The sequence below is a fragment of the Vipera ursinii genome, assembly GCF_947247035.1.
Source record: "Vipera ursinii genome assembly, chromosome: 4".
NCBI lineage: Eukaryota > Metazoa > Chordata > Lepidosauria > Squamata > Viperidae > Vipera > Vipera ursinii.
Genome location: NC_139514.1, coordinates 8,176,852 through 8,200,138, shown reverse-complemented (window position 1 = coordinate 8,200,138; position 23,287 = coordinate 8,176,852). Strand labels below are relative to the sequence as shown.

Genomic DNA, 23,287 nt, shown 5'->3' with positions numbered 1-23,287 from the left:
TTATGGCTGTTGCTGCACTCCCAGAGTCACTTGATCAGAATTCAGACGCTTGGCAACTGGTTCATATTTGTGACGGATGCAGTGTCCTGGGGTCAGATGACCCCCTTTTGTGACCTTCTGGCAAGCAGAGTGAATGGGGAAGCTAGATTCATTTAACAGTTATGGCAAGAAAGGTTGTAAAATGGGGCAACGCTCACTTAGCAACTATCTCACCTTGCGACAGAAATTTTGGGCTCAACTGTGGTCGTAAGTTGACGATTACCTGTATGCCCTCTAAGCATACCCAGGTCTACCGCCCTTAAAGGCTGATTTTGGACACACCATTGGAATAGAGAAGAATAAACTTTCCTCACATGTCAAGTTAAGCCAACATTTGTTTAATCATGGCTTGTTGGATAAACCACAATCACCTGGATTCCCGAAAATATCATTCCTGGTTCACAAATTACTGTGGCTTTTGTTCTGAAAATCTAATTCATAAGACTAACAGAGGGAAAAGGACATAGGGCCAAGACCATCCCTAGACTGAATAATAAAGTCTAAAATTAATTCCGATTTCATCCTTTTATTAAACAATCCAATGTAAAGCATGCTCTCTCTCTCTCTCTCTCTCTCTCTCTCTCTCTCTCTCTCTCTCTCTCTCTCTCTCTCTCTCTGTGTGTGTGTGTGTGTCTTTCTGGGAGGAAAATTCATGCTGACTATAAGTAGTCCTTGAATTACAACCGTTTGTTTAACGACCATTCAAAGTTACAGCAGCACTGAAAAAAAAGCGACTTAGCACCTGTCCTCCCACTTATGACAGTCGGGGCATCCTCACGGTCACGTGATAAAAATTTGGGTGCTTGGCAACCGGCATGTATTTACGATGGTTGCTGCACGTTCCCCATTTGCAGCCTTCCCAGCTGGCTTCCAACAAGCAAAGTCAGTGAGGGAAGCTGGATTTGCTGAATGACGTGATTCACATCACGCTTAATAACCGTGGCAGCAAAAAAAAAAGTGTTTGCACTTAGCAAAGTTCTAGTCACAACTGTGGTCGTTAAATCAAGCATCTCTGTTGCTCTTCTCTGTGAGTTGCACTTTAAATTTGGATTGCCAGCAAAGGGTTAAAGGGAGGCTGGTACAGCTATTTCGAGCTTTTTAGCTCTCATCAGCCAGCCACAGCCTTCGGAGATTCGAACCTGTAGGCCAGGGGTAGGCAACCTTGGCTCTTTTATGACTCGTGGACTTCAACTCCCAGAATTCCTGAGCCAGCCATGCTGGCTCAGGAATTCTGGGAGTTGAAGTCCACAGGTAATGAGGGGGGCAAAGTTTTCCCTATGCTGGCTCAGGAATTCTGGGAGTTGAAGTCCCCAGGTAATGAGGGGGGCAAAGTTTTCCCCATGCTGGCTCAGGAATTCTGGGAGTTGAAGTCCACAGGTAATGAGGGGGGCAAAGTTTTCCCTATGCTGGCTCAGGAATTCTGGGAGTTGAAGTCCCCAGGTAATGAGGGGGGCAAAGTTTTCCCCATGCTGGCTCAGGAATTCTGGGAATTGAAGTCCACAGGTAATGAGGGGGGCAAAGTTTTCCCCATGCTGGCTCAGGAATTCTGGGAGTTGAAGTCCCCAGGTAATGAGGGGGGCAAAGTTTTCCCCATGCTGGCTCAGGAATTCTGGGAGTTGAAGTCCCCAGGTAATGAGGGGGGCAAAGTTTTCCCCATGCTGGCTCAGGAATTCTGGGAGTTGAAGTCCCCAGGTAATGAGGGGGGCAAAGTTTTCCCCATGCTGGCTCAGGAATTCTGGGAGTTGAAGTCCACAGGTAATGAGGGGGGCAAAGTTTTCCCCAAGCTGGCTCAGGAATTCTGGGAGTTGAAGTCCCCAGGTAATGAGGGGGGCAAAGTTTTCCCCATGCTGGCTCAGGAATTCTGGGAGTTGAAGTCCACAGGTAATGAGGGGGGCAAAGTTTTCCCCATGCTGGCTCAGGAATTCTGGGAGTTGAAGTCCCCAGGTAATGAGGGGGGCAAAGTTTTCCCCATGCTGGCTCAGGAATTCTGGGAGTTGAAGTCCCCAGGTAATGAGGGGGGCAAAGTTTTCCCCATGCTGGCTCAGGAATTCTGGGAGTTGAAGTCCCCAGGTAATGAGGGGGGCAAAGTTTTCCCCATGCTGGCTCAGGAATTCTGGGAGTTGAAGTCCCCAGGTAATGAGGGGGGCAAAGTTTTCCCCATGCTGGCTCAGGAATTCTGGGAGTTGAAGTCCACAGGTAATGAGGGGGGCAAAGTTTTCCCCAAGCTGGCTCAGGAATTCTGGGAGTTGAAGTCCACAGGTAATGAGGGGGGCAAAGTTTTCCCCATGCTGGCTCAGGAATTCTGGGAGTTGAAGTCCACAGGTAATGAGGGGGGCAAAGTTTTCCCCATGCTGGCTCAGGAATTCTGGGAGTTGAAGTCCCCAGGTAATGAGGGGGGCAAAGTTTTCCCCATGCTGGCTCAGGAATTCTGGGAGTTGAAGTCCCCAGGTAATGAGGGGGGCAAAGTTTTCCCCATGCTGGCTCAGGAATTCTGGGAGTTGAAGTCCACAGGTAATGAGGGGGGCAAAGTTTTCCCCAAGCTGGCTCAGGAATTCTGGGAGTTGAAGTCCCCAGGTAATGAGGGGGGCAAAGTTTTCCCCATGCTGGCTCAGGAATTCTGGGAGTTGAAGTCCACAGGTAATGAGGGGGGCAAAGTTTTCCCCATGCTGGCTCAGGAATTCTGGGAGTTGAAGTCCCCAGGTAATGAGGGGGGCAAAGTTTTCCCCATGCTGGCTCAGGAATTCTGGGAGTTGAAGTCCCCAGGTAATGAGGGGGGCAAAGTTTTCCCCATGCTGGCTCAGGAATTCTGGGAGTTGAAGTCCACAGGTAATGAGGGGGGAAAAGTTTTCCCCATGCTGGCTCAGGAATTCTGGGAGTTGAAGTCCACGAGTCATAAAAGAGCCAAGGTTGCCTACCCCTGCTCTAGGCCACAGGCTCTTTCTCGCTTTGTCAGCTCTGTCAGGGAGGGAAGAGACCAGGGCAGGAGGAGATATCTAGCTGGGGAGGGGGGGATCATGGTTGAAGGGTTGAAGAAAGAGAGAGAGAAAGAGAGGGAGAGAGAAAAGGGAAGTGCAAGTGCCTCTCTCTGTCTCTCTCTCTCTCGGCAAATGGCGGAAGAGGACTGGGAGCTGCAGTGGAAGGATGAAAGCACCGCAGGCGGCTCCAGAGCCACGGGTTGCCGACCCGTGGTACAGGGCTGTGATGGCGAACTTACGGCACGGGCGCCACAGGTGGCACGCGGAGCCCTCTCTGTGGGCACGTGCGCCATCGCCCCAGTCCTGGGCCTTCAGCTGGGTTTTATAAAACCTTTTCGCTTTAGGCTTCTGCCGTGTGCCAGAAAAAAAAAGTTTCAATCAATCAATTTCAACTTCTTGCGGGAAAAAAAAAAGATCTCGCAAAGTTGGAATTGATTGATTGAACTTTTTAGTCCCACCCAGTCTGCTGTTACCACCACAGCCACGCCTACTCAATGGGCCACACCCACCCAATGGGTAATGCCCACCCAGCACCCGGCGATACATAAGTGGGTTTTGGGTTGCAGTTTGGGCACTCGGTCTCTAAAAGGTTCGTCATCACTGGTGTAGGGTTTCCTGCCTGAGCAGGGGGCTGGACTAGATGACCTCCAAGGTCCCTTCCAACTCTGTTATATATTTCTCTTATATATTATTCAAGGTTATTTCTTTTAATATAAAATACAATTAGAAATAAAAAACAATGGAAAAACTGGAAAGGAAAGGAAAGGGAATAAGCAGGCATATACATAGAATGAAGGCTACTGCTAAGCTTGTAAGCCGCCCTGAGTCTTCGGAGAAGGGCGGGATATAAATGGGATTAAAATAAATAAAATAAAATAAATAAATAGAGGGAATAAAGTGAAGGGACAGGGTAAAAGAAATAAAAAAACCAAAAGCAGTGGTTTATTACTTTTTTTGCAGTGCAGTAATGTACATAATAGAGTTACAATATCAACTTTTTAGTCATGCCAAATAATAACCCAGGGCTATTTCTATAGCAACAACCTGCTTTATTGTCAAAAGGTTTCAATTATTTTTCTCTTTCACGCAGAAAGTCCAGGAGCGGTTTCCAAATACAGATTGGCCTCAATTTGCAACCACAATTGAGCCAAAAATTATGCTGCTAAGTGTACTATGTCCCATTTTGTGACCTTTCTAGTCACACTTGTCAAGTGAATCACTGCAATTGGTAAGTTAGCAACACCGTGGTTAAGTAAATCTGGCTTCCCCACTGACTTTGCTTGTCAGGAGGTCACAAACGTTGATTGCATGATGCCAGGATGCTGCATCTGTCATAAATATGAGTCAGTTGTCAAACGACTTGAATATTGATCACATGACCATGGGAATTCTGCAACGGTCGTGAGTGTGAAAAATCGGACATCAGTCCATTTCTCCAGTGCCGTTGTAACTTTGAACGGTCACTAAACAAACTATTGTAAGTTAAGGACTACCTATATTTAGGAATAAATTTATAACACATGTGTCCTTCAGATTTCCCTGTTCATCTAAATCAGGGGTGTCAAACCCGCGACGTCATGTGACGTCGCGCGACGTATCGGAGCTTTTTCCCCATTGCCGGCAATGGGGTGGACGTGGTTCTGTTGTGACGCATCCGGCCTGTGGGCCGGCAGTTTGACACCCCTGATCTAAATAAATAATAATAATAATAATAATAATAATAATAATAATAATAATAATAATAATTATAAATAATAATAATAATAATAATAATAATAATAATAATAATAATAATAATAATAATAATAATAATAAGAAGAAGAAGAAGAAGTTGGAAGGGACCTTAGAGGTCTTCTAGTCTAGCCCCCTGCTCACTGTTGGAGCATTCACAACTTCTGGAGGCAGGTTGTTCCACTTACTTAGTGCTGCTGATTATACTGCAGTTTGGGTTTTATGTTGATAGGAGTCCCAATCAATCAAAAGATTTCAGTAGCTGTTGGTAGACAATGCAGCACTGCTTTAAGGAGCTTTCGGGAAAGATAGGTGCGTGTTTGTGTTAGTTCCTTATGAAAATATTTAATTAGTATGAAAGAGACCTTACATCTCTATTCTGTTTCTGTTATTATAGCGGTCGATAGTGTTTGCTTACCATCTTTCCACATTTCAATAATTTAGCAGGGTGATGAATATCTGCTAATTTTGCTTCTGCCTCTCTTGATTGCGTTTTAAATCTTTCTCTTTAATTTTAACTAATGAAATGATTTTAAATTTCCTGATGGGATTTGTTTTCATCTTTAGATGCTGTCAGGCTTAAGAGCCTATATTCCTCTCAGGGCTGGCTTTTTCTTCAAGAAAAATGTATGGGGGGAAAAAAAGCATATTTTGTTTTGCAGAATCATATTAAACCAGCATTTCAGTCAAAGGAGACATAGCAGGATCCCAAAACAAGGGTCTGAATTTTTAAGATCAAGAAAGCAATTTGTTGTTGTTTAAATCATTTTTGCAAATGTAAACAACTGCTGATGTTTTTGCAAAACACACTTTAAAAATTTTTTATACTAGGCATTTTATTTTTTATCTATTTTATTGTAAGCTCCCCACAGTCACATGCTGTATGTGAGATTGGCAGCTGTATAAATACAATGAAATAAATGAAAAAGGAGTTGAATAAAAATGAGAAAGGAAAGGAGATACGTAAGTAAGAAAATATGGAAGGAAGGAAGGGAGGAAGGGATATTCCCACCACAAAAATATGGCATGCATTTTCTGTGTGTGACGTGTTTCCAAATTGTTAGGGATGATGCAACTTCTATTTCTCCTTAGCCTTTCTTCTTCAATGTATTATGAAAAATTGATTTTATGCTTGATTAAATTTTGGAATCATAGCAGTAAATGGATACATGCAAAGTTTAAAAGTTGCTGTGTGCAAATTTTAGTCCAGTTGTCTTTCGAAGGCCATTCACTTATTCCTATCAAGGTCATAGTTGTCCCAAAGGTGCTTTTTCAAAAGGCAACTGGACGTTTTTCTTTGAAGGCGTTTTTCTGTCTCCCAAGGTCGTTTCCACACAGGGCCTTTATAAGTAGTCCCCAACTTACAACCATGTGTTTGGCGACCATTCAAGATTACGACAGCATTGCAAAAAGTGACTTACCACCGGTCCTCATTGTTTAGACCAGGGGTCTTCAAACTCGGCCCTTTTATGACTCGTGGACGTCAACTCCCAGAATTCTTCAGCCAGGCACGCTGGCTGAGGAATTCTGGGAGTTGACGTCCACGAGTCATAAAAGGGCCGAGATTGAAGATCCCTGGTTTAGACCTTCGCAGCATCTCCATCCATGGTCAGGGTATCAACATTTTTGGCATTGACAACTGGCGTGCATTTACAACAGTTGCAGCATCCCATTTGTGACCTTCCCCAGCTGGCTGCTGACAAGCAGAGTCAGTGAGGAAAGCTGGATTTGCTTAACGGCCACATAATTTGCTGAATAATCATGGCAAAAGGTGTTGTAAAAATTGGGTGTGACTCATTTAACAACTGCCTTGCTTACCGCGGAAATTCTGGTCTCAGTTGGGGTCATATGTAGAGTAAAGGTAAAGGTAAAGGTAAAGGTTCCCCCGCACATGCATGCTAGTCGTTTCCGACTCTAGGGGCCGGTGCTCATCTCCGTTTCAAAGCCGAAGAGCCAGCGCTTGTCCGAGGACATCTCCGTGGTCATGTGGCCGGCATGACTAGACGCCAAAGGCGCACGGAACACTGTTACCTTCCCACCGTAGTGGTCCCTATTTTTCTACCTGCATTTTTACATGCTTTCGAACTGCTAGGTTGGCAGAAGCTGGGACGAGTAGCAGGCGCTCACTCTGTTATGCGGCACTCCGGATTCGACCTGCCAAACTGCCAACCTTCCGATCGACAAGCTCAGCGTCCTAACCCACTGAGCCACCGCGTCCCTTTTATATATAGAGTGCCTGTACACAATTTTATTTTTAATTTTTATAATTTCGTGTAGGGCCTCTACAGAGGTCATGCAATCACTGATATAGGACCCTAACAAAATGCATTATGCATCCAAACACAAATGTGAGTTTAAGTAAAGCATCAGGAAATATATATGTCAACTTCCAGCTTGGGTAACCACACAAAGTCCAGGATTTCTTTCATTTCTGAAAATCTTCCTGGTTTTCTGAATACATGGCATGGCATAGGATAGGCAAGGGGAAACTAAAATCCCAAGACATTTAACCAAAGCATATAATAATGGCATTCCCAGCCAACCTTCCCAGATGTCCACGTAGCTCATGTAAACAAATTCTCGCTGTTATGAGAACTGTCAGCTATCTTCTTCACACCTTGAAGAGGTGTGAAGATTACCCTTGAAAAGTTTCTATACATCTTGTCTGCAGAACTGGGGAGGTTTCATTTCTCTAACACTAATGGATTTGAAACTCATCTCTCCCACTCCCTTTACTCTAATGACAAGATGAAAAGAAGAAGGCACATAGCTGCTACGTTTTCCCTCTTGACATGCTGCCCCCTCGAGAGAAGAAAGGATCTGGAAAAAATAATAAAACAACGTACATGAATTGACCATTATCTCATAAAGAAAGTCCCTTCCTTCGTTGAGTTCAGTTAGGGCAGGGGTCCCCAACCACCGGTCCGTGGACCAGTACCAGGCCGTGGCATGCCACAAACTAGCAAAACCCCATCTGTGGGATGCAGGTAGCACACAAAACCACGTCCCCTCCAGTCTGTGAAAAAACCTCTCTCCATTAAACCGGTCCCTGGTGCCCAAAAGGTTGGGGACCTCTGAGTTAGGGTATTTGGAATGGATTTTTCTTATTAGCCTATCTGCTCTAAGATTTGTAGCTTGTAGCACTCTTGACAGTTGTTGTTGTTGTTGTTGTTAGTTGCGAAGTTGTGTCCGACCCATCGCGACCCTATGGACAATGTTCCTCCAGGCCTTCCTGTCCTCTACCATCTTCTGGAGTCCATTTAAGCTCACACCTACTGCTTCAGTGACTCCATCCAGCCACCTCATTCTCTGTCGTCCCCTTCTTCTATTGCCCTCAATCTTTCCCAGCATTAGGCTCTTCTCCAGGGAGTCCTTCCTTCTCATCAGGTGGCCAAAGTATTTGAGTTTTAGCTTCAGGATCTGGCCTTCTAAAGAGCAGTCAGGGTTGATCTCCTCTAGGACCGACCGGTTTGATCGCCTTGCAGTCCAAGGGACTCGCAGGAGTCTTCTCCAGCACCATAGTTCAAAGGCTTCAATTCTTTGGTGCTCAGCCTTTTTTATGGTCCAACTTTCACTGCCATACATTGCAACTGGGAAGACCATAGCCTTGACTATACGCACTTTTGTTGACAGGGTGATGTCTCTGCTTTTTAGTGTGCTGTCTAGATTTGCCATGGCTTTCCTCCCCAGGAGCAAGCGTCTTTTAATTTCTTGGCTACAGTCCCCATCTGCAGTGATCTTGGAGCCCAGGAAAATAAAATCTGTCACTACCTCCATTTCTTCCCCATCTATTTGCCAGGAGTTGAGAGGGCCAGATGCCATGATCTTGGTTTTCTTAATGTTTAGTTTCAACCCAAGTTTTGCACTCTCCTTCTTCACTCGCAACAAGAGGCTCTTTAGTTCCTCTTCACTTTCTGCCATTAGAGTGGTATCATCTGCATATCTTAGGTTGTTGATGTTTCTTCCGGCAATCTTAATTCCAACTTTTGATTCATCTAGCCCTGCCTTTCTCATGATCTGCTCTGCATATAAGTTAAATAGGCAAGGCGACAGTATACAGCCTTGCCGGACTCCTTTCCCAATTTTGAACCAATCAGTGGTTCCGTGTCCAGTTCTCACTGTTGCTTCTTGGCCCACATATAGGTTTCTCAAGAGACAAATAAGATGGTTTGGTACGCCCATCTCTTTAAGAACTTGCCAAAGTTTGTTATGATCCACACAATCAAAGGCTTTAGCATAGTCAATGAAGCAGAAGTAGATGTTTTTCTGGAACTCTCTAGCTTTCTCCATGATCCAGCGTATGTTAGCAATTTGATCTCTAGTTCCTCTGCCTCTTCGAAATGGATATATAAAAGATGTGGATGAGACAATATGAGATGAAATATTAAATTAAGGTAGAACCATGATCAAATCCTCCATATGGACGGGTTTCTTCCTTTGCATTGCGTTTACCTTGAAGATGGAAAAGGTAACCATTAATATTGGTGTTGAAACCAGCATGTTTGCTACGTGGTCCTGTTTTTCAAGCTGTTCATAAGAGACAGAATTCGGCACATTTCTCGTTTAATGCTTTGCTGTTTGGGCATTAGGGTACTGAGACAGATAGGGGTTGCAGAAGGACAGTGTCTTATTATTCTGCACTTTTCATCATTGCTTGCTTTTGACACCTCTATCCTTTTAATCATCAGCTCTGTCCCTGCCTTCACAACTCTCTTTCTCTTTCTCTTTGGGTTCCAAGATATTAGCAATCTGTCATTTCCCCTCCTCCCCCTCATTACAAGTTTTATGCCCCCTTAGGTGGCTATAGACAATGGCTTGATGATGGTCGTTTGGGGGATGTTGTTTCTACAATATAAAAATAATAAGCTCTACGCTCTGCTTCACTTCTGGGGTTGTCTTTTCAGTTTGATCATTTTAATAATCTTTTTTTTATTAAAGAGTTTTACAAAAACAAAATTTTACAATATATCCCCAAATCCCTCCCACCCCAAACCCGCCCACTTCCCCCCCCAGAGCTAAATACAGGATTATAGTTACAATAATCATATTCTAAATAAAAATTATGCATAATATACAATTAACCAAATTCATAATGTGCTTTAACTCCCCTTTAACCTAACTACAAACAATGTACCAATAACAATATCCCACTAAAATCTACTCATAAGCTAAACGGAACTTTTTAGTCCCATATTTGTTCTGAATATAATTTATCCATCTCCTCCAAACTGAAATATATCTTTCCTGTGAATGATCTTTCAAATAAGCAGAAATCTTAGACATTTCTGCAAGATTCGAAACTTTAAACACCCATTCTTCTATAGTAGGCAAACTATCCTTCTTCCAATATTGTCCCACCAGTAACCGTGCTGCTGTTATCATGTTCAACATCAAGTTAGTTTCTTTAATAATCTTATTGATGTGACATTTACCACAACTCCATTTACTAAAGTAGCTTGAGTTCTGAGCATAAAAAAAGGTGATCTAAGGCATATACTGTTTAGGCAGCTGAAGAGCGAACAGGACTTTATTGAGGTTGGGAGAAGAGAGCATTTGATCTCATATTATTATTTGGCTTTTGTCCCCAAGTCCTCATTAGGAAGAGAAATCCAACTTTCATTCCTCTAGAATTTGCAAGACAATCGCAAATTTCAAAACTCAAAAAATACAGATTGTCCCAGGAGCTGCTGATACAGTTCTATGGAGGAATTATTGAGTCTGACATTTCTACTTCTATAAGTACAAAACTTACAAGGAATGGTTGCTGGAATTGGGGATGTCTCATTTAATAAAGAGAAGGACGAGGGGGGACACGATAGCCGTCTTCCAATATCTCAGGGGCTGCCCCAAAGAAGAGGGAGTCAACCTATTCTCCAAAGCACCTGAAGGCAGGACAAGAAGCAACGGTTGGAAACAAATCAAGGAGAGAAGCAACCTAGAACTAAGGAGAAACTTGCTGACAGTTAGAACAATTAATCAGTGGAAGGATTCTAGATTGCCTCTAGAAGTTGTGGGTGCTCCAACACTGGAGGTTTTTAAGAAGAGGGTGGACAGCCATTTGTCTGAAATGTTATAAGCAGAGCTTTTTTTGTAAAAGAAAAAGGTGCCGGAACTCACACGTGTCATACAACCCGCCTTGCCTACCCTACAAGGTTCCATCCAAAAAAGGTGCCGGAACTCCGTTCTGAACGTTCTATGAGAAAAAAAGGTTTCCTGCCTGAGCAGGGGGTTGGACTAGAAGACTTCCAAGGTCCCTTCCAACTTTATATTATTATTACTATTACTATTGTTGTTGTTGTTGTTGTTGTTGTTGTTGTTGTTGTTATTGTACTGTCTGGTCTGGCAAAGCAACTAAACAGGACAGACACAGACTTGAACGGATAGTTAGGAATGCAGAAAAAACTATTTTTTTATTTTTTTATTTTTTTTAATCCCATTTATATCCCGCCCTTCTCCGAAGACTCAGGGCGGCTTACAATTTTAAGCACAAATCAATGTGCTTAGCAATAGCCTTCATTCTATGTATATGCCTGCTTATTAGGGCTTTCGCCCCCCCCCCCCCCAAGCGGCATTATTACAAAGTCAGCTTATTGCCCCCAACAATCTGGGTCCTCATTTTACCTACCTCGGAAGGATGGAAGGCTGAGTCAACCTTGAGCCTGGTGGGACTCAAACCTGCACTAACTGCAGGCAGCTGGTGTTACTTAAGGAGGCATTAGCCCACTGCTCCACCAAGGCCTACCTTCCACTGGGGACTTGTATACTGCACGACCCAGAAAGAGGGTTGAGAAAATATCTACAGGCTCCTCACATCCTGGACATAAACCTTTTCAACTCCTCCTCTAAGGACGCCGTCATAGGGTATTGCATGCTAAAACAACTAGGTATAAATGTAGTTCCCCCCCCCCCGTGCCATCACTCTGCTGAACACCTAATTCCCACAGCACTGTCTTATGTCTATTGTAATAATATTTAACCATGTCTCATGACTGTATAACTATTATCCTTCTCATCTTTTCTACTATCTTCTCCTATTATGATTGTATTACTTTGTTGCTTGTATGTACACTGAAAGTTTATGCACCGGAGACAAATTCCTTGTGGGTCCAATCACACTTGGCCAAGAAAGAATTCTATTCTATTCTATTCTATTCTATTCTATTCTATTCTATTCTATTCTGTTCTGTTCTGTTCTGTTCTGTTCTGTTCTGTTCTATTCTATTCTATTCTATTCTATTCTATTCTATTCTATTCTATTCTATTCTATTCTATTCTATTCTATTCTATTCTATTCTATTCTATTCTATTCTATTCTACTCCACTCCACTCCTGATTAAAGACTCCTCTCCAGGCTTCTAACTCATAGGAAAATAAACCAACATGTGCCTAAAAACTGAGCAAAACAAAGCAATAAAAATCAATTCATATCACTGTGAACATTTTAAGTGTGTGTGTGTGTGTGTGTGTGTGTGATTCTCAGCCATATTGGTTCATAAGAACCACCGTTTCAAGCAGTCACTGTAGTAGGTAGGATTAATGGAATCAACTCTGCTCTGTCAGCCACATACACTCCATCTTCAAAGATCACTGGAGATGTGATTTAGAACACAGTGGTGACTTCTTTGCTCTGATCAAGCGGAGTGATACCCAAACCTCACCGTCTTCGTGACACTCTAGAGATTATCCCTGGCGACGAGAGCTTGCTGCAATATATCTCAAGGGTTGATGAATTTAGACGTGAGCTTATTAAGAGCCTTGGTGGAGCAGTGGGCTAATGCCTCCTTAAGTAACACCAGCTGCCTGCAATTAGTGCAGGTTCGCATCCCACCAGGCTCAAGGTTGACTCAGCCTTCCATCCTTCCGAGGTAGGTAAAATGAGGACTCAGATTGTTGGGGGCAATTAAGATGACTTTGTAATAATGCCGCTTTGGGGGTGTATGAAAGCCCTAACAAGCAGGCATATACATAGAATGAAGGCTACTGCTAAGCTGGTAAGCTGCCCTGAGTCTTCGGAGAAGGGCGGGATATAAATGGATTTAAAATAAAAAATAAATAAATAAAAATTAAGCCAAGAGAGAGAGAAAGGGGTGTGTGTGGCAAAAACCGATTAGCCTGTTTTCAATTTTGTTCTCTTTTTCTCACATGAATGCATGAACTTTCCTCACGTACAAATTAGCAGAACTGTGTGTTTTCAAAGCACCTGCTGATCGTAGCCTAGATCAGGGGTAGGCAAGCTTGCTTCATTTTATGATTCGTGGACTTCAACTCCCAGAATTCCTGAGCCAGCATGGCTCAGCTTGGAAAGCTCTCCCTTTCCCCTCAGCATGGCTGGCTCAGGAATTCTGGGAGTTGAAGTCCAGGAGTCATATAAGAGCCGAGGTTGCCTACCCCCGGCCTAGACGGAATGATTGGTCTTGGATCTTTCAAGAAATCATGCCAAACAAAAAACCCTATTTATTCGAGAAGCGTAAGAAGCTTTGGTGGATGGAGGACGGAAATGCTGTTTTTGCATGTCAAGGCATCTCCGTTGCTGATGGGATTCTCCTAAATAGGCTAGAGAAATATGGGCTGGAAGAAAGCATGTATGTATGTATGTATGCATGCATGCATGCATTTGTTTAATTATATCCTGCCTTTATTTTAAAAAAAAACCCTCCCTTTTAAAAACACAGTAATCCCTTAATTTGGGATAGAGTTGGGGTGACTGGAAGGAGCTGAGTGTTTACTGGATGGGTGCCCTTGCTGATGCCATACAGAGTTCACAGCAGATATTTTTCTTTGCGCCCTAGGAAAGGAAAATATCTGCCGCTACGTAGGATTACACTATCAATCCTGCCGTCATGGCTCTGATAGATGAGACCAGTAAAAACAGAATTCCAAGGCAAGAGGTTTCCTTAAAGAACATATTTATTTGCTCCAAAGTATCGGCACGATCATAAGTGAAACCAAGACTGAAGTTCCCTCTCAAAGGTTGCAATGTTACAAAGTTGAATTTCCCACCCCAGTAACATGTCATAAATCACATTCCCCGATAAACTACTTTGGTGGGCTTTCTGATGAAAGCCTCAGCCCTCCAAAACTCAGGCAGCAATGACCTTGGTTCCCACGGGACAATTTATTGTTTTGTCTAACCTTAAAAGCACATATCCCCTCTCCCACCACTGTGGCAACCGAAAACGCCACGCTGGCTGAGGAATTCTGGGAGTTGAAGTCCACAAGTCATAAAAGGGCCAAGTTTGAAGACCCCTTATTTATGGAGACCTGAACTCATTTCAAGTCAATAGGAGTTCCCTGCTTAGATTTCTGTAATGCTTAGATTTCTGTAATGCTCACGCTGCAAGGATAATCTCAACTGAAAGTCAAATCTCCTTGAAGTCAAGCATGATTTCTGGTGACTTCAGAAACCTGAGCTTGTATTGGGAATAATGCAGCCAAGATCCCCCCATCTCTTCCTCCAGTGGGGTTGGGATTAGGATTGGGATTTGGGTTAGGGTTGGGGTTTTTCCAAGTAACATTTTCAATATTTAGCAAACAGCATAGTGTCTGGGTACATGTATTTAACTAACAATAATAGATATAGTTAATTATCATAAACAATATGTTATTTAATCACTCAATAGCCTTCTTCCTACTAATATATATTCAAAATTACATATCACGTTCCTTTCTCTCTGACTCATTTTTCTAGCCATTGATAGAAATTATCCCATGTTGTAAAATCCATTTCTGCACACTTTAGAATTTTCTTAATCAGTACTTCTTCAGCTGGTAAGTTTTCATTTTTCCAATGCTGAGCGAATACAATTCTTGCTGCGGTTAATATATGTAGTGTTAGATATCTGCAATCTTTCTCATAATTGGCTCCTATTATTCCTAACAAAAATAATTCTGGTTCAAAGTCTATTTGTTCTTTAGTCATCTTCTCCAACCGTAAATGTATTTTAACCCAAAATCTTTTTACTTTAGGGCAGACATGTCAAACTCGCGACGTCATGCGACGTATTGGAGCTTTTTCTCTGCTGGCGGCAATGGGGTGGGGACGGTTTTGGGATGACGCATCCGGCCCGCGGGCCAGCAGTTTGACACCCCTGCTTTAGGGCATGTCCATCAGATGTGATAATAAGTACCTGGTCTTTGTTTGCATTTCCAATAGTTGTTTGAAGTATTTTTAAACATTTTTGCTAGTCTTGTCAAGGTATAAATCACCTTAGTAGAGGGCGAAGGACCGTGCTTCAGAGGATGCATGATGTGCATGAAGGAAGGAAATAAAACACGACGCATAATCTTACTAAATACCTTTTAATTACAAAAATATAAAAACTAAATATATATTATAAAGAGAGCTAGCTGACTACATCCTAACGTAACAGACAGTAACAGCAAAAGTGAAAGACAATAAACAATAACTGTGAGAACTTTTTCTAGACATGCGCACTAAACAGTCTGAAACCATAACATAACTGGTCATATGGGATTCACTATGGTTACCAGATAAGTTATCACAACAGGTGCAGAGAACAGGGGAAATGTACAGTTAGACATGAACTTTTCTGACGAACAAAAAAAAAAGTGCAGTGACAATTCTCACTGGTGTCATATGCCATCTGTAAAACATTTTATGTAAGTTTTCGTTCTATGGCACTGCTTTAGTTAGTTTAATATTTCTTTCCCATAACTTTGCCAATCTTCTAATTCTATATTATACCCAAAATTGTTTGCCCATATTATCATTGTTTCTTTTACTTGTTCTTCCTCCATCTTTAAATTTAACAGAAATCCACAGAGTTTCTTGGTCAACTTTTCATCTGTTTTTAACAGCATCTGATCAAATTCTGTCTGTTCTTTATAAAATCCCGTTGTTTTCACAACTTTTTCATGTCTTGTTTGAATTTGCAGATATGGCCACCATGCTAAATCAATACCTTGTTCTTGTAAATCTTGTCTGTCTTTCAATTTTCCTTCATTATCCAAAATATCTTTATAAGTCACAACTTTATCGTAGTTAATTAAATTTGGGTAAGCAAAAGCTTCCAGATGAGATTTTTTTTCCCCATTTCTTCTTCCAGAATGTTTGGAGTTTCTAATCTCGTGCTCAGCCTTGATATATTCAAAAGTCTTCCAGTGAAATACTGAGAAGGTAGCTCAAATCAAAACCGACATATTTATTATCTTTCCCCCCCTCTAATCTTGGTCTTTTTCCATTTTCAGTAAATAGGTTGTATATGGCTTTTTTTTTCCTTTTCATTTATTTCGGATAAACCCCAGTTTATTCCAAACATTAACTTTTGTGATGCCATCTCTTTAATTCCAGACTACATGGATGTAATTTTATTGGTAACTTCCTTTTATTTCCATATCCTATTTGTTGTTCTTTTTTGATTTTCCGATTTCCATTACGTTTTTGCAGGCTACCCTATTGATTTCTTCTGCTTCTTCCATTTTTCTCCCCTTAATATTTTTTTTTAAGTAGATTAGCGTTCCGGTCTGTCGCTTAAAAGTTAATTTTATAAAACAAATGGAGAAAAATTGATAACTTTCCCCCTTTGCCAACTCAACGTTCTTTATTCATTTAAAACATTTATAGAGCTGCCCATCTTATAACCAACTCTTAGCAGCTCACAGTATGAAGCCTTTTTTTTTCTCATGCTAGATTTTAATTTAAATTGCACAAGAATATTCCCTTCGTGCCCCCACCACCACAACTCACAGTGACAACAAACCCACCATCTCGTTACACCATGTGAGCTAATTGCACAACACACCAGCCTCGCAAGTCAATCATACATAGAGTTATTTCCCGTTCAGGAGCCTGACAGCCCATGGATAGAAGCTGTTTTTCAGCCTGTTGGTATACTCCTGTGTCTCCTGCCCGATGGCAGGAGAGTAAAGAGGTACCGACCAGGGTGTGAGTCGTCCCTTAGAATTTTCCTCACTCTTCCAAGGCAGCGGGTCCTGGCGAGGTCATCCAGTGGTGTCAGGGGACAGCCAACAATGTTTTGTGTGTTTCGCTTGCAGTGCAATTGCAGTGCTTCACTTAACTGTGGCAAGAGAGGTCATCAAATGGGGCAAAACTCACTTTACAAATGTCTCACTCAGCAACTGAAATTTTGGACTCAATTGTGGTCGTAAGTCGAGGACTGCCCGTATTGGAAGGTGCATCTTGTAGGCCTGGTAGTGAAACCTACGAAGGTTGGGTAGCAGCTTATAGGAATACAGGGAGGATACCTTACCTTACACTACTACCACATTATGTATATTATACATTGTGGAGAAAACAATTTATTGTTTGGCATATATTGGAGCCTTTTCCAATGAATATGCCTATTTTTAGTCTTCCTTCAGTAATGATGGTCAATGCATTATTCATGCATTCATATAATATTTATGAAAAGCTTAATGCAATATTTTTAAAGGAAAATGGCCCTTTAAAAAGTCTAGGCACTAGGGAATAAGAATTTTTATGTCAGCAGCTTCTGCTCATATTCAGGCATAATGTATTTTTCAACAAGTCCATAATATATGCCGATTTTAAGTAAAAAAAAATATCGCTAACCTCCGTCTCCGTTACATCAAATGCCATTGTTCCATTTAATTTATGTATATATATATATATATATATATATATATATATTCTATTTAATTTATGTATATATATATATATATTATTTCTCTTTTACCAACAGACATTCAAGAATTCTATGAAGTGACACTACTGAACTGTCAGAAAAGTTGCCAGCAAAAGATCGAAGAAGCTAACCAGGTTGCAGAAAAGTGGGAAAAGACACCGTCTCCAGGAACGGATAATGAAAATCAGCATAAAACGTCAGAGGTATCATTTTTAAAGACTTCATCTCTCTCTCTCTCTCTCCCCCTCCCTCCCTTCCTCCCTCCCTCTCTCTCTCTCTCTCTCTCTCTCTCTCACACACACACACACACACACATACACACACACACACACACACACACACAGACAGACAGAGACACACACACTCTTACACCCAGATTTAAATAAGCACATTTTTAGAACTGAAAATGAATTATGATCGGTCCAGTCAAAAATATATTACACTATGAGATTTCAGATTTATTCTGGATAAGAATCTTTCCATATAGAGAACTAAAGGACCACGGTTTATTACTGTATGCAGTGCTTTTTTTGTAAAAGAAAAAGGTGCCGGAACTCACACATGTCATACAACCCGCCTTGTTTATCCTACAAGGTTCCATCCAAAAAAGGTGCCGGAACTCCGTTCTGAGCGTTCTATGAGAAAAAAAGCCCTGACTGTATGGCAATGTTACAATTAGCCAAGAGGCTACAGCGTTGCTATAGAGTAGTTATTTGGCTACCAAAGAGAGCTAGTCTGTTTACTTCATGCTCATGTGCTGATCCATGGTGCACCCCAGCTCCTCACCAGAAAGACGAGTGGCATCCTGTGGTGTTGCCTGGGGTCTTCTCACCATCAATCTCGCCTCGCAGTTGGGCCTTACATCTGGGCACAAAACACGGCACGTTTTCCACCGAACTGGTACCTGTTTATCTACTTGCATGTTACATGCTTTCAAACTGCTAGGTGGGTAGAAGCTGAGGCAAGTGACGGGAGCTCACCCTGTCATGCGGGGGTGGGACTCGAACCACCAAAGCAGAGGCCATCTCCAGTTGTCTGTAAGCCACTCAGCCACTGCTCTTCTAAGGACCACAGAAATCCTCAGATTCATTCAAGTCTATTTTTTATGACGGAGACTGGAATGGTGGGAAAGATACAATTGCAAAGCAAAGTAGATGCCTTGGATTAGACAGGACCATGAAACAAGTCTAGAGGAAATGACAAACAACCTGAAGACAAGGTTGCACGTGAACGGTAGGAAGGATATGTTTACTGTGCAGAAGAGATGATAGTCGAACATCTGAAAGATTTTCACATGGAAGGGTAGACGACTACAGTTCTTAGCGCTCCTTGAAATTCAGCACATTTAAAGCACCAAAAACTCTCTTACTAGAGAGGGCCTCCAAACCTGTCAACTTTGAGATTTGTGAAGTTCAACTCCTAGAATGGCTGGCTGAGAAATTCTGGGAGTTGAAGTCTACAAATCTTACGGTCTTCCCCCTTGATTTTGCTTGTCCGAAGGTGATGACGTGACCCTGGGACACTGCAACGGTCATAAATGTGAACCAGTTGCCAAGCATCTGAATTTTGATCACATGACTACGGGGATGCTGTGATGGTTGTTAAGTGTGAAAAACGATCATAAGTCACTTTTTTCAATGCAGTGGTAACTTTGAACTGTGGTCACTAAACGAACTATTGTAAATTGAGGACTACCTGTAGTTCTAATATAAAAACTTGCATATTTCCTTTCTGTAGTTAGTATCAGACGTTTGTAGAAGGATTTGATAGATTAGGTCTCCTTTCCCCACTGTTGTGGCCTACATCCCGATTGGGCTCTTTCTTCCTTCTTCATTTCTAGGAAAATAAGATCAGAGGACAATCTGAACATAAGCACCCATGTAGTGCAATGCTGCAAAGGGACGCGGTGGCTCAGTGGGTTAGGACGCTGAGCTTGTCGATCAGAAGGTCGGCAGTTTGGCGGGTCGAATCCCGAGTGCCGCGTAACAGAGTGAGCGCCTGTTACTCATCCCAGCTTCTGCCAACCTAGCAGTTCGAAAGCACGTAAAAATGCAAGTAGAAAAATAGGGACCACTATGGTGGGAAGGTAACAGCGTTCCGTGCGCCTTTGGCATCTAGTCATGCCGGCCACATGACCACGGAGACGTCCTCGGACAAGCGCTGGCTCTTCGGCTTTGAAACGGAGATGAGCACCGGCCCCTAGAGTCGGAAACGACTAGCACGCATGTGCGGGGGAACCTTTACCTTTACTTTAGTGCAATACTAAGAAAATTGATCTGTAAATATAAATGCCTCTAGGGCGAAACAATATTCCGTACCTCTACGGAACCTCTGATTCCAAAAATGTTATTTTTCTCCTTCTTCCTTTGAGATTCTTCCACCAGCCAATCGGAACATCTCGCTTTAAAGCAAGGGCAGTTTTTAGTTTTTCGCTGTTGCATATTTTGCATCGCTCCATTTCACTACCGCCACGTGGTGGTTGTTTTTTTTAAAAATGTTTTTATTATTGATTTTGGGGATGGTTATGATGATCAAGTGTTTTTTTATTTTATTTTATTTTGGGAAGCCAATTTGAGTGCTCTATTTTGAACTTGGAAAAGCAGGATCTACATCCCATAATGACTGCATAATCGATGGATGAATAGAGTCGATATTTTGTACATCCTTCCCATCCCTGCCCCGGCAAGGAGAGAGAGAGCTTACCTTTGTTTTTGTAGCCACAAAATGGCTGGTAATGGAAGCCGAAGGATTTAGCCAAGTTGCATTTTTTAGGGCTCATTGGCAGCAATTGGTTGAGTTTCAGTTCTGCTTTCCAACTGGGGTTCTTAGAAAAGACTTCCGTGATGGAGGGAACCATATTTGCGGGAGCTGCGTTGGTTGTCAATTTGCTTCCGGGTGCAGTTCAGGCTGCTCGTTGTCACCTTTAAAGCCCTTCATGGCTTAGGACCAGGTTATGTGAGGAACTGTCTCTTGCTGGTCACATCCACTAGAGCGGGGAGGCAAGGAATGTTGCGGATCCTGTCCTGTAAGGAGATACTGTCAAGAATGAAACTTGGGTAGCTACGCGCTTCTTTGTTTCAACTTCCCATTAGAGTAAGTGGTGGTGGTGGGGGGAAGTGTTGCTTTAGAATGGGTTAGATGGAAAAATGAAACCTCTACAATTCTGCTGAAGACTGTGGGAGCCTGAAACCCTTTCAAGGACACTGCAGCAGGCGTGGAGAGGAAGCAGACAGTTCCCATAAGAAAGTGAAATTGTTTACATGGACTATGTGAGAGGTTGGGGGATTTGGCAGGAGAAATTATTATTTAATTCTATGAATTGGTGGTCACATCCACTAGAGCGGGGAGGTAAGGAATGTTGTGGGTCCTGTCTTCTAAAAAGATACTGTCAAGAATGAAACTTTGGTAGCTACGTGCCTCTTCGTTTCAACTTGCCATTAGAGTAAGTGGTGGTGGTGGGGGAGGTGTTGCTTTAGAATGGGTTAGATGGAAAAATGAAACCTCTACAATTCCGCTGAAGACTGTGGGAGCCTGAAACCCATTCAAGGACACTGCAGCAGGCGTGGAGAGGAAGCAGACAGTTCCTATAACAAAGTGAAATTGTTTACATGGACTATGTGAGAGGCTGGGGATTTGGCAGGAGAAATTATTATTTGGTTCTGTGAATTGGTGTTTGGGGAACCTCAGAGTTAGTTTTGCTTTGACATTATTGTGCCGCGTATTCAATAAACAGTAAGATTTTCGGAAACAGAATGAACCTGGAGTTTTATTTGGATTCTCGAGCTAGATATTGACAGATATATTCGGCAGGACCCAGGAGAAGGGCCTTCTCTATGGTGGCTCCCTCCCTTTGGAACATCATCCCTGCAGAAATTAGATTGGTCCCTCTTTGTCAATCTTTGGGAAGGCTCTGATGATGTGGTTTTGGGAACCAGAGTGTGATGGCTTATTTAATTGTGTGCTGTTACTGAGTGGAGGTGGGGGGTTATTGCTTTTTTATTTCTTTATTTTTATTTTTTTTCCTCTATATTGTGTTTTATTGTTTGCAAGCCACCTGGAGTCGCTGTGAGCAAGTAAGTGGCTATATAAATTTTCTAAATAAGTAAATAAATAAATATCTGGACATATGTTGGGTGTCTGCAATCTCTTTGCCCAGTTCGGATACTGCAAATGGTTATAAATTTGGGTTGATTGCTGTGTTCCCAAAATGTCCAATGTGATCATAGGAGGGGTGGATTGGAATTTCAGAAGCAGGTCATACATACCTCTTGGGGGGGGGGTCTGTTATAAATTTGCATGGCTGCTAAGTGACCAGTCATAAGTTGAGAACTACTTATATTAGGGAATGTCATGTGGTTTGTGCCTTCTCTGTGGAACATCATCCCCATTGAGACCCGAATGCAATGGCATCAGTGACCTTTCTTAAAACCTGTGTCAGCTGTCCAACTAGTGAACCCAAAAAAAGGAATCTTCAAGGCTTTTGAATGCTATTAAAGATAAGCTTTACTGAATACACATCTCGGAACTGAAGAAGCAAAACCAACTCTGGTTTTCCCGCAGGAAAAATTGCCTAGTTAAACAATAGCTTTCCTCATCCCCATCCATTGGGTGTTCACGTTGTCAAATCATAGAACTTCGTTTTGTTAAGGGAACAGTCCACTTTTCTGTTAAGCACCTGCGTTAGTGACCTTGGCATTTGTGCAGGCTCTCACGGTTCATGGAGTCCCGTTTCCACCCTGCGCTCTCTACCCCTCCCCCTGTTTCTATGGCAAGTTGATTAGTGATAGTACTTAGCAGGCATCCTAGCGATTCAATCTTGACAACCAGCTTGTTCCCTTAAACTTTTGGGTTGGGAAGTTAAGTGAGTCCTATTGGCTGATTTGTTTGCTTCTAGGCCTTAGGCTAGAAGTGGAATGTTTTCAGACCTTGTGTTTGCTTTATGTTTATCTTGGTTGTTTGGATGGTGTTTGCTATATTTAATCCTTGATGACTACTTAGACACACTGTCTTGCTAGGTAGAAATTAATAAATAAATAAATTTACACCTACAGTAACATGACATAACAGTAATCTAGGAAAAATCCCATGGATGGAAATCCTAAAGGGGAAATCAACCCAGGAAGCATGGGAAACCCTGAAAAATGTGATCACAAAAGCCCAGACCAGCACAATACCACTGAGAAAGAAAAACAAGAAATCCAAGAAGAAACCAGCATGGCTGCACAAAGAACTCACTAACAAACTAAAAGACAAAAAAGGACAAATACAAAAAATGGAAAGAGGGGCACATAACTAAAACCGACTAGCAGCAGACAAGCAGAGCATGCAAAGACGAAGTTAGGAAAGCAAAGGCTCAGAACGAACAAAGGCTAGCTCCAGAAATCAAGGACAATAAAAAAAGCTTATTCCAACGTATTAACAACAAGAAAAAAAAATCAAGGAACCTGTGGGCCTGCTAAAGGGAGAAGATGGAAAAGATACTACAGCCCAACGCATCAAAAAACCACTACAAAAGACATACCAGAAACAAAAATTAAAATAAGCAAAAAAATGGTAAGAGAGCACCTATCCAATTTTGATGAATATAAATCACTGGGACCCAGTAGGCTATATCCAAAGATCTGGCAGAACCATTGCATCACATTCTCCATAAATCCTGGAGCACCGGGGAAGTACCAGAGGATTGGGAAAAGGCTGATGTGGTCCCCATCTTCAAGAAAGGAAAAAAACAGACCCAGGAAACTACAGACCAATCAGTTGAACATCAATTCCTGGGGAAATCCTAGAAAAGATTATCAAAAAACAGATCTGCGAACAACTAGAAGCAAACAAAGTCATAACTAGTAGCCAGCACGGGTTTGTCAAAAATAGATCAGGCCAAACCAAGCTCATCTCACTCTTTGATAAAGTGACTAA

At 42.2% G+C, this 23,287-nt stretch overlaps 1 protein-coding gene across 1 annotated transcript in view; it reads left to right on the top strand.

Moving 5' to 3' along the window:
• Positions 1–23,287, top strand: part of DLG2 (discs large MAGUK scaffold protein 2) — a gene marked incomplete at both ends in the record, with an annotated part of 1,055,326 nt that overhangs the window by 118,579 nt on the left and 913,460 nt on the right. The window contains one exon of the mRNA XM_083362102.1: positions 17,429–17,574. Coding sequence (XP_083218228.1) covers positions 17,429–17,574 — 146 coding nt within the window. The remainder of the gene's footprint in view (positions 1–17,428; positions 17,575–23,287) is intronic.